The sequence below is a fragment of the Octopus sinensis genome, linkage group LG23, assembly GCF_006345805.1.
Source record: "Octopus sinensis linkage group LG23, ASM634580v1, whole genome shotgun sequence".
Lineage (NCBI taxonomy): Eukaryota > Metazoa > Mollusca > Cephalopoda > Octopoda > Octopodidae > Octopus > Octopus sinensis.
Window position 1 is genome coordinate 23,338,399 of NC_043019.1, and position 13,524 is coordinate 23,351,922.

At 37.9% G+C, this 13,524-nt stretch overlaps 2 protein-coding genes across 2 annotated transcripts in view; one reads left to right on the forward strand and one right to left on the reverse strand.

Moving 5' to 3' along the window:
- Positions 1–5,935, reverse strand: part of LOC115223397 (ATP-dependent RNA helicase DDX54) — a 31,334-nt gene extending 25,399 nt beyond the window's left edge. Inside the window, exons 1-4 of the mRNA XM_029793910.2 lie at positions 5,812–5,935; positions 2,371–2,503; positions 1,731–1,801; positions 380–568 (exon numbers count right to left, since the gene is read on the reverse strand). Of these exons, the coding sequence (XP_029649770.2) occupies positions 380–568; positions 1,731–1,801; positions 2,371–2,503; positions 5,812–5,862 (444 nt within the window). The 5' untranslated portion in view covers positions 5,863–5,935. The remainder of the gene's footprint in view (positions 1–379; positions 569–1,730; positions 1,802–2,370; positions 2,504–5,811) is intronic.
- A 6,789-nt stretch (positions 5,936–12,724) lies between these two features.
- The window catches only part of LOC115223445 (mRNA-capping enzyme), a 42,975-nt gene continuing 42,175 nt past the window's right edge, over positions 12,725–13,524 (forward strand). Inside the window, exon 1 of the mRNA XM_029794001.2 lies at positions 12,725–13,070. The gene's annotated coding sequence lies outside the window, so the exon portion shown is untranslated. The remainder of the gene's footprint in view (positions 13,071–13,524) is intronic.

Consider the following 13,524-nt stretch of genomic DNA (forward strand, 5'->3'; position numbering starts at 1 on the left):
AACAGGCTTCTTTCAATTTCCGTCTACCAAATCCAATCACAAGGCTTTGGTCGGCCCGAGGCTATATTAGAAGACACTTGTCCAAGGTACCACGCAGTGGGGATGAACCCAGAACCATGTGGTTCATAAGCAAGCTACTTACCACACAGCCACTCCTACACCTATGTATTTTTTTAATAAGGGGGTCCAGCAAAATCAAACAGGAATCAAAGGGTTCATTAGACAGAAATGGTTGAGAACAACTACGTTAGACAATTGAGTTCTTCATGTACAATATAACAGGTTGGTCGCCACTGGATGGCTTTTGATAATACAAGGGCTAAACAACAACAACAACACCATCAAAAACACTTCAAATAATAACAGTAAAAATACTCACCTCTTTTGTAAAGCGCAAAGTCTGCATAGCAAGTTCCCTGGTTGGTGACATGATAAGGGCTCGGGCACCAGCCTTGGCCGAGTGTGCCTTCAACTGTTCAAACATGGGTATCAGAAAGGCTGCTGTCTTGCCGCTTCCAGTACGGGCCATTGCTACTATGTCTTTACCAGCAAGCAAAAGAGGAATGGTCTGAAGAACATAAAGCAGGAAAGAAGTAAAAATATGGGTGATATAAGGCCAAGGGATGATTATATGTATATATAGGGGGAATTCACAAAAAAACAAATGACGAAGTGTAGACAACATGCCAATCTATGAGAGGAACATAGTATTAAATGGGGGGAAAGTGAGAATGTGTGTGTGCATGTATGCATGTGTCCGTGTGTGTGTGTGTGTGTGTGTGTGTGTGTGTATGTATGTGCGTGAGTATATGTGCATGAAAGACACAGAGACAAGTAAGAAAGTGAGAGTGTGTATGAGAAAGGAAGAGAAATTGTGGGACAGAGAATGAAAGAAATAAAAAGAGAATATGTAGAGTTAGGAAGAGAGAGAGAGATAAAGGGAGATAGCTGAGAGTGAGACAGAGAGAGATTGCCAGTATCATCATCCCATAATGTCCGTATTCGATGCTGGAATGAATTAGGTGATTCAGCAAGAGCTGACAAGCCAGAGGAGATTGTGTCGGGTGTCAATGTTTATTTTGATACGCTTCCTACAGCTGGATGCCCTTCCTAATGCCAACCACTTTACAGAGTGGACTGGGTACTTTTTGCGTAGGGGCCACCAAATAACTTGCAAAACAAGACCCCTGATAGAATAGGGGTTGGGTATTGAGGGAGGTGGCTTTATGCAAGGCTTTATGAGAGGTTAGAGTATGATAAAGGGACAGGACCAGGTAAGTTAAGTTAATTTTTTGGCTCAAAAATCAAGGCCATGTAGGGGGACATGGAGTTATGTACAGGGTGGTGTTCATGCAAAGAGTTCAAGCCATTTCTGGTCAAGAGAGACTTTGAACTGAGCGGTCGTCGGCATCTTCACTATCTCGTCTGGCAGCTTATTCCACGGATCCGCAACCCGGACAGGGAAAGCCCCTCTCCTTCGATTGAGATGAAATCGTCGCAGGTAGAGCTTTTCGGAGTGACCCATGGGTACCCAGCAGAAAAAGGAGAATGGTAGAGATGGTGATGGCTTACCCTCAAGGTACAAGAAGGTGGATAAAGGGAGAACAGGCAAAAAGATAAATGTGCAAAAATGTGAGAAGGACAGAGACAGAAGTCAAATCAATGAAAGTGAGATAGAAAAAGTTGCATATATACAAGAACACATGAGAGAGGTCCATAAACTAACTTACTTTCCTCTGTATTGGTGTTGGGATTTTGTATCCTTTGTGTAAGATCCCTTTGAAGACAGGCTGGGACAGACCTGAAAAATAAGGAAATAACATTCAGCCATTAATTAAATTAAGTTTTGAATTAAAATCTTCCATCAAACCTTAGTCACAATTTATGTTCCTAACACTAGCTTAATGATAACTAAGTTATTTTACTAAAGTATTTGTTATATTTAAAGTAACTGAAGAAACACAGAGCATCTCAAAATAAATACAGTAACAAAGGGGTTAAGGACACAACACACCACCTAGGAATTGAAACCATGATCTCGCGATCATGACTGCAACTCTCTAACGACTAGGCCACATGCCCTCAATAGTGGGCTTCTTTCAGTTTGTCTACCAAATCCAGCCAACAAGGTTTTAGCTGACCTGGGGTTTATAGCAGAAGACACTTGCCCAAGGTGCAATGGAATGGGACTGAACCCAAAACTGTGTGGTTTGGAAGTAAACTTCCCAACCACATGGCCAAGCCTGCACCTTGCCACTAACTTTCCACATAACTATCAAATGATGAGATTTCGGTGCCAAACTCGAAATAAAATTCGAGCATTTTAAGAGAAGTAGCTTGAGACGGCTACTGTTGAAAGAGTTCACTTACCCATGCTTTGGAAACCACCAGATTTCTTCTTTTTGCGGTTTTGTTCCTGAATTAGTTTCCGTGCTTCAGAACTTTCCTCCTCCATGGTGAGTTCTTCACCATCATACATGTCTTCAACATCGATTACTGGTTTCTGAGGTAAAAAAAATAAAGAAAAAGAAAAGATGAAAGAGAGATTCTCCTGGATAAGAAGCTAGTCTACTTTAACTCCCTTTGTTACTATATCTCTGTCAAAACACACTGCTTCTGATTCAATTAATTTTGAAAATAATGAAGAATTAAAAAACTTTGCCATTATTGAAATGGTGTTTGAAGCATAGATTAACATGGAATTTTAATGGAAAGTCTTAATTTAGGTAACTTTAAAACAAAGAGTTTGTGTCATGGAACCAGGAGCAGTCTTAGGCAAGTTGGTATCAAAAGTATTAAGCATGATCCACCATAGGAAGAATCTACTACACTAAAAGACCAGGGGGACTTAGCCAGAGCCAGATTTATAGGTGGGGCAAGGGGGCAATTGCCCTGGCCCCCCCTACTATGAGAGGTATAATGGAACACTCAATACAGAAAGGCCCCCACCTCCCACCAATCTTGCATAAAAAGGCTCTTTTTCACTATACAAACATTTCTTGACTTCTCAAAAAAATGTAATGGAGTCTCTTTTATTATAAATAACCATAGATTTCTCCATATTAGTGACATCAATTTATTCAATTAAAAAACAGTCCCAAGAGTAGCCACACTTTATTTGGGAATTGTAGCTGCTATTCCAGAGTAAAACAGAGAAAAGGAAAACAACAACAAATTCCGGAAAATGTGTATCCGTCATCATCGTTTAATGTCCGATTTCCATACTGGCGTGGGTTGGACGGTTTGACTGAAAATTGGAAAGTCAGGGGGTTGCACCAGGTTCCAATCTGATTCGGCATGGTTTCTACGGCTGGGTTCCCTTCCTAACATCAAACACTCCGAGAATGTGGTGGGTGTTTTTTATATGCCACCAGCACGGGTGCCATTGATCTGACACCAGTATGGTACATCGCCAAGGGTCTTGGTCACCTGTCACTGCCTCCATGAGGTCCAACACTCAAATGGTTCTTTTTAAATGCCACCAGCGCGGGTGCCAGTCAGACAGCACCGGCCACAACTATGATTTCACTCAGTTCAACAGGTCTTCACCGCACAGTATATTGCCCAACGATTGAAAGGTGCTTTTAACGGGCCAGTTACACGACACTGGCGTCATCCACAACTCCGATCACACTTGGCTTGATGGATCTTTTTAAGCACAGCATATCTCCAAAGGTCTTGGTCACTTGTCATTGCCACTGTGAGGCCCAACATTCGAAGTTTGTGCTTCACCACTTTATCCCATACCTTCCTGGGTCTACCTCTACCACAGGTTCCCTCCACCATTAGAGTGCGACACTTCAAACAGCTGTCTTCATCTATATGCATCACATGACCATAGTAGTGCAGTTGCCTCTCTTGCACACCTCATCTGATGCATCTTATGTCCAACTTTTCTCTCAGGACACTTACACAGTTGTGCATGTACTCTGACATTACACATCCAGTGGAGCATACTAGCTTCATTTCTTAGAAGCCTATGCATGTCCTCAGCAGTCACAGTCCATGTTCGCACACAGGCATCATACAGTCTACCTTTCACTCCTGAACTTAGCCCGGCCTATTCTTATTCTAGCAGCTATGATCTCAGAGCATCCACCCCTGCTACTGACTTGGTCATCAAGCTAACAGAAGCTATTGACTACTACTAGTTTTCCCCTCTGGCATGTGATGGAATCTATTCTGTACATTTTTTGGTGTTTATTGTACTTGCATACCTTCCCCACACAAAAACTATCCTCCCTGTAAACCTTCCTCTGAGATTGCTGCATCTCTTTTGTGTCCATGGTTTACACTGGGTGCATCTTGTGGAGTTTCTACCTATGCCTTTTCTACAGATCAAGCAGGGCCACCTACCTGAAAGGATTTGTGATTTGTCTGCCTTCCTACTTACTAAGACTTTGGTTTTTGCTAAGTTAACTTTAAGGCCCTTTGATTCTAGACCTTGCTTCCACACCTGAAACTTCTCTAGCTCTGGTAGTGATTCAGCTATAAGAGCAAGGTTATCAGCATAGAGGAGCTCCCGGAAGCAGCCTGTCTTTTAAATTCCTCTGTTATCACCTGGAGGACTATGATGAACAAGAAAGGACTGAGGCCTGATCCTTGGTGAACCCCTACTTATACCCTGAATTCTTCGTTGCCAGCCTACACTTACTGACAGCATCCTTGTACATGGCTTATACAGCTCTCACCAACCACTCATCTATCCGTAGTTTTTGCATAGACCACCAGATAAGGGATTGGAGGACCCTGTCAGAAGCTTTCTCCATGTAAACAAAAGCCAAGTACAGAGGTTTATCTTTGGCTAAGCATTTTGCATCTGAAATGGAAGCTCGCAATTGTTATATTGCAATACTTGCAATATGACAATTTCAAGCTTTGGGAGTAAAAATTGGTCAGCACAATTGTTGTTTACTTAATGTGTTCTTACTTCGCACTACAGTTTTAAGTTGTGATAAGAGACACATTTGGCTGTTATTTCTAGGAAGTGGAGACGCAATGGCCCAGTGGTTAGGGCAGCGGACTCGCGGTCATAGGATCGCGGTTTCGATTCCCAGACCGGGCGTTGTGAGTGTTTATTGAGCGAAAACACCTAAAGCTCCACGAGGCTCCGGCAGGGGATGGTGGTGATCCCTGCTGTACTCTTTCACCACAACTTTCTCTCACTCTTTCTTCCTGTTTCTGTTGTACCTGTATTTCAAAGGGCCGGCCTTGTCACTCTCTGTGTCACGCTGAATATCCCCGAGAACTACGTTAAGGGTACACGTGTCTGTGGAGTGCTCAGCCACTTACACGTTAATTTCACGAGCAGGCTGTTCCGTTGATTCGGATCAACCGGAACCCTCGTCGTCGTAACCGACGGAGTGCTTAAGAAGATTTCTAGGAAATCGAACGACCACGACGTATACGCTCACTGGTTCGCGCGTATGTTTAGTAACAACTGATAAACATACGTAATTCAGTTTCAAATTGTCTGCAAACTTCGCTTAAACTACGAATAAAAAAAAAATATCATTACGGTGTTGCTGAAACGGATTAGCAGTTAATTCTTTTTCAAATTTTATACTGCCGTCCGGAAAGACACATCAAATAATATGGCTCTACATACACTGTCTGGCGAAAAATCGGTAGAGTCACGTATGGAACGCCTTTATTTGTAGATTTGTTGGATGAGGACTTGCCTGTCTAAACAACAACCAAAGTTAGGGCAGAACAAGTTTTTCTTAGGTTTGAACAATTTATCATTAAGAATGACATGTCAAAAGTAAATGTTTGATACCGAAACCATCTTAAATAAATTGTTATACTTACCGAATCTTTTTCTTCTTCTTTAATTTGTTTCTTTTTAAGTTTTCGCCCCATGATGGGAAATCAAAACTAACACTGACAAAACACGTGTGATAACCGGAAACGGTGTAACTACCAGATCATATTCCGTCGTTAAATTATTTCCGTGGGAGACACATTGCATTGGTGACAGTAGGTTGCGGGCGTGTAATTGTTTTAATTCTCCTTCTTAGCCTATGTTTTGGTAAAAAGTATTGTACGCCACAACCATATTTCACCTCAAGAGATGTTGTACCTACTCAAAAGAAATTGCTATTTTACTTGGTTCTGCACGAGGTAATGTAAAGTTACCCCCAGTTCTGGTATTGAGCTCAGAATAAAGAATCTTCGACTTAGATATTCTAGAAAAAAATATCCAGGGCAATATTCTGTCTCAAGATATCTCTTCCCGTTTGATTTTCCTTGGAATAAAGTAAGCTATATGAGTAATAGGGGGGGGGTTGATTATAGCGTTAAAGCCACCTTGTCAGGATACCAACTTTTGCTAGAATTAATTCATCAAATTATAATGAATTAAATCTACAAACGAATAATTTTTCAATAATCTGTCTGACAGTACGTATGTATGTATGTGCATGTACGTACATGAATGAATGAATGTGTATATATATATATATATATTCTCTTCTATGTCTATGTGTGTATTCTCATATATATATATATATTCTCTTCTATGTCCATGTATGTATCTATATTCTCCTATTTTTAATTATTTGGAGTCTTCCAGTAAGGAAGGAGATGGTTTCTAACAAAAATATAAATCTTTATTGTTGGAATGTAGATAAAAATTAATTCCCATTTTCAACTTATGAAAAAGTCTTGCATATTTTTACTGTTCCACTGATAGATTGGGTGTCTTGCAAACAACTTGCACATAGATTGTATTTGTAACGTGCAAATAGCTTGATTTCTTTTTCTGAAAAGCTCAGGGTACTTGTTGGTTATCTCACCCCCATTAAAAAGTGGACTGACATCTGTCAGTCTGCAAAACTTTATAAGAGGTGTTGAAAGTGTCGTCCTTCATTTTCAGTACATAAGTTGACTCATCTACACGTTTTGAAACACATCTTGGAGAGTCAGGATGAAAATATTCACAGCAGATAGACTTTTTGAGCACGCTGTATTAGGACCTCTCCTTGCTTCCCACTGTTCTAAGCCTACTATAATAAAATATCACTTACACCCCACTCCAGCCTACCTAAGAACCAGTCTAGCAGACTCCTATCTCACCTGGGTCACTTACTTTAGATATCGTATTACACACTTTCAAGAATTATATTCTTAACCTCAACAGCCAACTTTGTTGGTCATTCTCCCATTTCATAGTTGGCCTCCACAGACTTCAGTCACATCTCTGCTGTATTCTTGAGATATTCTTTTGTTTGGAAAATTATGTTTCATCTGATGATTATGGTTTTTTGTAATGAGGTAATGTTCTCATTCTTCTATTAAAAAGATATATAAGAAACAGCTGTTATGAGCTGACAATTATCCAGCATATGTTATTATTAATTTGAGTATATATATATATATATATAAGAGCAATAAAGATTCAAGTTAATTTTAAAAATTTACTTGAATATGGTACCTAACTTAGATGCACCAAAAAAACTATACTGATTTAACAATACAGTAATGTGGGGTGATTATAAGCGAGAAAGAAGCAACAAGAATGGATAGGTTTTTAGTACGATCGTTTCATACAAGGACAGGTTTTATTAAAAGTTGCAAAGATTACAGCATATAAACGAGTCCCGTACTCATCAGCTAAAATACATGTAAGTTCCCTAGACATCCTAGTGTTTGAGGCTATACTCATGAAGTAATGTAGATAATTAAACAGATTTCTAAAGTTCATTAAAGTTCTTTAAAGATGATGTACAGTCTTATCACAGAATTTAAAAAAGTTTTGATAGCATCACAGAGAAGGTGACCTAATCCATATGAATTTCCATAGATATGATGAGGGATTATATACTCACAGAAGACAAATTTATCCATTGTTAATTACAACGAGGTGGGTCTCAATTCCTGCTTATTAGCATTACAGAGAGGGTGAATTAATCCTTTGTATATATGCACAGATTCCAATGGTGTAGATGTAAATTTCCAGAGAAATGGAAATGAATTTCATATTCACAGGCGATAAATTTTACAATGGTTGAACACAATGAGGTAGGTATCAATCCTTGTTATATGATTAGGTGTTTGCCACATTAATCAAATTACTGCTATTCACAAGAGGCTGTAGCTATTTAACTCTTAAAGGCTGAAGGGCTTACTAGATCGGCCAAGAATAGAGAAGGGAATCCCTTCTCTATTCTTGGCCGATCTAGTAAGCCCTTCAGCCTTTAAGAGTTAAATAGCTACAGCCTCTTGTGAATAGCAGTAATATGATTAATGTGGCAAACACCTAATCATATAACAAGGATTGATACCTACCTCATTGTGTTCAACCATTGTAAAATTTATCGCCTGTGAATATGAAATTCATTTCCATTTCTCTGGAAATTTACATCTACACCATTGGAATCTGTGCATATATACAAAGGATTAATTCACCCTCTCTGTAATGCTAATAAGCAGGAATTGAGACCCACCTCGTTGTAATTAACAATGGATAAATTTGTCTTCTGTGAGTATATAATCCCTCATCATATCTATGGAAATTCATATGGATTAGGTCACCTTCTCTGTGATGCTATCAAAACTTTTTTAAAATTCTGTGATAAGACTGTACATCATCTTTAAAGAACTTTAATGAACTTTAGAAATCTGTTTAATTATCTACATTACTTCATGAGTATAGCCTCAAACACTAGGATGTCTAGGGAACTTACATGTATTTTAGCTGATGAGTACGGGACTCGTTTATATGCTGTAATCTTTGCAACTTTTAATAAAACCTGTCCTTGTATGAAACGATCGTACTAAAAACCTATCCATTCTTGTTGCTTCTTCTCGCGTATATATATATATATATATTATATATATATATATATATATATATTATATATATATTAGAGAAGTTTCAGGTGTGGACGCAAGGTCTAGAATCGAAGAGCCTTAGAGTCAATCTAGCAAAAACCAAAGTCTTAATAAGTAGGAAGGCAAACAAATCACAAGTCCATTCAGGTAGATGGCCCTGCTCAATCTGTAGAAAAGGCGTAGGTAGAAACTCTATAAGATGTACACAGTGTAAACTATGGAAACCTAAGAGGTGCAGCAATATCAGAGGAAGGCTAACTGAGAAGATAGGTTTTGTGTGTGGCAAATGCTCAGGGTCAATAAACACTGAAAATGGGCAGAAAACAGCTTCTGTCACATTCCAGGGGGTAACTACAAGTAGTGGACAGCTTCCATTATCTAGGTGACCAAGTCAGTAGCAGGGGTGGTTGCTCTGAGAGTGTAGCTGCTAGAATAAGAATAGCCTGGGCAAAGTTCAGAGAGCTCCTACCTCTGCTGGTGACAAAGGGCCTCTCGTTCAGAGTAAAAGGTAGACTGTATGACGCATGTATGCAAACAGCCATGCTACATGGCAGTGAAACATTGGCTGTGACTGGTGAGGACATGTGTAAGCTTGCAAGAAATGAAGCTAGTATGCTCCACTGGATGTGTAATGGTAGTGTACATACACGACAGAGTGTAAGTGCCCTGAGAGAAAAGTTGGACACACGATGCATCAGATGTGGTGTGCAAGAAAGATGGCTGCCCTGGTATGGTCATGTATTGTGTATGGATGAGGACAGCTGTATGAAAGTGTCACACCCTAGCAGTAGAGGGAACCTGTGGAAGAGTTAGACCCAGGAAGACCTGGGACGAGGTGTTGAAGCACAACCTTTGAATATTGGGCCTCACCAAAGCGATGACAAGTGACCAAAAACTTTGGAGATACACTGTGCTTGAGAAGAGCCAGCAAGCCAAGTGAGACCGTAACCTTGGCCTATGCCAGTGCAGCATAACCAGACCATTTAAGAGTACCCTTGGGCAATAAACTGCACTTGCGAAGACCTGTTAAGGCAAGTGAAGTCATTGTCATGGTCGTGTCAGTGCCGCCCGACTGGTCTCGTGCCGGTGGCACATAAAAAGCACCACTTCAGCATGATCGTTACCAGTGCCACCTGACTTGCTCCCATGCCAGTGGCATGTAAAAAGCACCATTCAAGTGCAGTCGATGCATCACTTGACAACTGATGTCGGTGTGTTTATGTCCCCATAACTTAGTGGTTCAGCAAAGAGAGACCGATAAAATAAGAACTAAGCTTACAAAGTGCAAGTCCTGGGGTTTGATTTCATCAACTAAAAAAAAATCCTTGAAGGTAGTGCTCCAGCATGGCCGCAGTCAAATGACTGAAATAAGTAAAAGAATAAAAGAAAAGAATATGTGTGAGTATGTGTATGTATGTATGTACAATGTATACACACACATACATATATATATAATGTATACATACATATATATATTTATATACATATATATTTGAGTAGTTGAATGAATTATCTTGTTAAGGATAATTCGGTTAACCGATACCTGGGTAGCAAATTCACATCACTATGGGCTCCGTGTGAGCAGTTATCTAAAAGTTTTTTGTGCATCTTGATGTTGACATAAGTTCCTTGCTTTTCCTGATGAGAAAGCGGCATAATATACTCCTTATTCCTTTGCAATTAGGAATATGCAGCCTTCGAAACATATGTCGAAAATAAAGGAATTTTGTTAATTCGTCGTTCAACTCCATTCTTTCATATATTTATATATATATATAATATTTTTCTGGATGAAGATACTTCTTCCATTTAGGGCATTATTCCCTAGGTTTCCGAGGTTTTAATCATACTTTATTTAAGGGATTCCTTTTATTTCTGTATGAAATTGATTTTTACAATGTGGGCCTGATGAAGCCTTCCAGCTTCACAGACCCCAGTTGAACCGTCCAACCCATGCTAGCATGGAAAGCGGACGCTAAACGATGATGATGATGATGATGATGATCTTTATGCATGTATATATACATATGTGTCTGTCTGTTTCTGTGTTTGTACCCCCACCTCTACTTGACAACTGGTGTTGGTTTGTTTATGCCCCTGTAAATTCAGCAAAAAAAAAAAATGATAAGATAAGTCCTTTTGTTCAATCAGTCAACTAAAATTCTTAAAGACAGTGCCCCATCATGGCCACAATCTAATGACTAAAGGAAGTATAAAAATAAAAGAATACAAATATATGTTGGCCACTGAAAAAATTTTTTTTAATATTTTACCCTTAATTATATTTGTGTGTATATATACGTGTGTGTGTGTATGTGTGTATCTATAAATATGTATGTGTGTGTGAGTATCTATAAATATGTATGTGTGTGTGTGTATCTATAAATATGTATGTGTGTGTGAGTATCTATAAATATGTATGTGTGTGTGTATCTATAAATATGTATGTGTGTGTGTATCTATAAATATGTATGTGTGTGTGTGTATCTATAAATATGTATGTGTGTGTGTATCTATAAATATGTATGTGTGTGTGTGTATCTATAAATATGTATGTGTGTGTGTGTATCTATAAATATGTATGTGTGTGTGTATCTATAAATATGTATGTGTGTGTGTATTTATAAATATGTATGTGTGTGTGTATCTATAAATATGTATGTGTGTGTGTATCTATAAATATGTATGTGTGTGTGTGTATCTATAAATATGTATGTGTGTGTGTATCTATAAATATGTATGTGTGTGTGTGTATCTATAAATATGTATGTGTGTGTATCTATAAATATGTATGTGTGTGTGAGTATCTATAAATATGTATGTGTGTGTGTATCTATAAATATGTATGTGTGTGTGTGTATCTATAAATATGTATGTGTGTGTGTATCTATAAATATGTATGTGTGTGTGTGTATCTATAAATATGTATGTGTGTGTGTATCTATAAATATGTATGTGTGTGTGTATTTATAAATATGTATGTGTGTGTGTGTATCTATAAATATGTATGTGTGTGTGTATCTATAAATATGTATGTGTGTGTGTGTATCTATAAATATGTATGTGTGTGTGTATCTATAAATATGTATGGCTGTGTGTATTTATAAATATGTATGTGTGTGTGTATCTATAAATATGTGTGTGTGTATCTATAAATATCTATGTGTGTGTGTATCTATAAATATGTATATGTGTGTGTATCTATAAATATGTATGTGTGTGTGTGTGTATCTATAAATATGTATGTGTGTGAATCTATAAATATGTATGTGTGTGTGTATCTATAAATATGTATGTGTGTGTGTGTGTATCTATAAATATGTATGTGTGTGAATCTATAAATATCTATGTGTGTGTATCTATAAATATGTATGTGTGTGTGTATCTATAAATATGTATGTGTGTGTGTGTATCTATAAATATGTGTGTGTGTATCTATAAATATGTATGTGTGTGTGTATCTATAAATATGTATGTGTGTGTGTATCTATAAATATGTATGTGTGTGTGTGTGTATCTATAAATATGTATGTGTGTGTGTATCTATAAATATGTATGTGTGTATCTATAAATATGTATGTGTGTGAATCTATAAATATCTATGTGTGTGTATCTATAAATATGTATGTGTGTGTGTATCTATAAATATGTATGTGTGTGTGTGTATCTATAAATATGTGTGTGTGTATCTATAAATATGTATGTGTGTGTGTATCTATAAATATCTATGTGTGTGTGTGTGTATCTATAAATATGTATGTGTGTCTGTGTGACTGACTATCTGTCTCTGTGTGCACACCTATCTCTCTCTCTCTATATATATATTATTGGAAGCAAGTTAAAACAATTGTGTGGAGAGCGACCGTGAAATAGTTCGGCCTGAATTATCTTCCCCTGAATTTTGTGACGACATAACATCTTTGAAGTGAACGTTCAGTGTTTGGTCCGTCATCTCTCAAAATAGTGTGGTGGAAGCAAACCAGCCAAGTTTGGATTGCTTTTTTTTATTCTTTTTTACGGGGGAACATCCCCTAAAGCAACAACAACAACACAAAAACAATTTGATTTCTGCTGTTTTCACAAGGAACAACTTTATTCTTCATTCCTCACACCTTAACACACCATTATTCCCTGCCACACAGTTTTTTGGGTCGTCATCGTCGTTAATGTTGTCATAGCCGCTTCATTTTATTTGTTTTTTCCTTTTTAAATTATTTATCTTGTTCTCCCATAAGGTACATTAAGAGTTTTCAGTTTATTTCTATTATTACTTCCCGCTGTTTCTCTTGTCTATCTATGTGTTCTGCTTGTGTTTTTAAATCTCTCTCTGTCTCTTGTTTATCCATCTTTATCTGTCTACCTTCTTTTCCTCATCTTTCTCTATCTTATCTCTCTCTCTCTATCTATCTATATATCTATCTCTATCTATCTATCTACTCTCTTTCTCTCTCTCTCTCTCTTTTCCTATCTATCTTTCTATCTAATCTATTTTCTCTCCTATCTATGTCTATATTTTGTATCTATCTTCCTTTCCCTTTCTGTATCTCTGTTTCTCTACTTATCTTGTCTATATCTAAATCTGCATTTCTCTACCTCTACGTAACTATTTGTCTGTCTCTGTAAATTGATCTCTCTCTCTCTCTCTCTCTCTCTCTCTCTCTTTCTCTCTCTAAACATCGCAATTTGTTG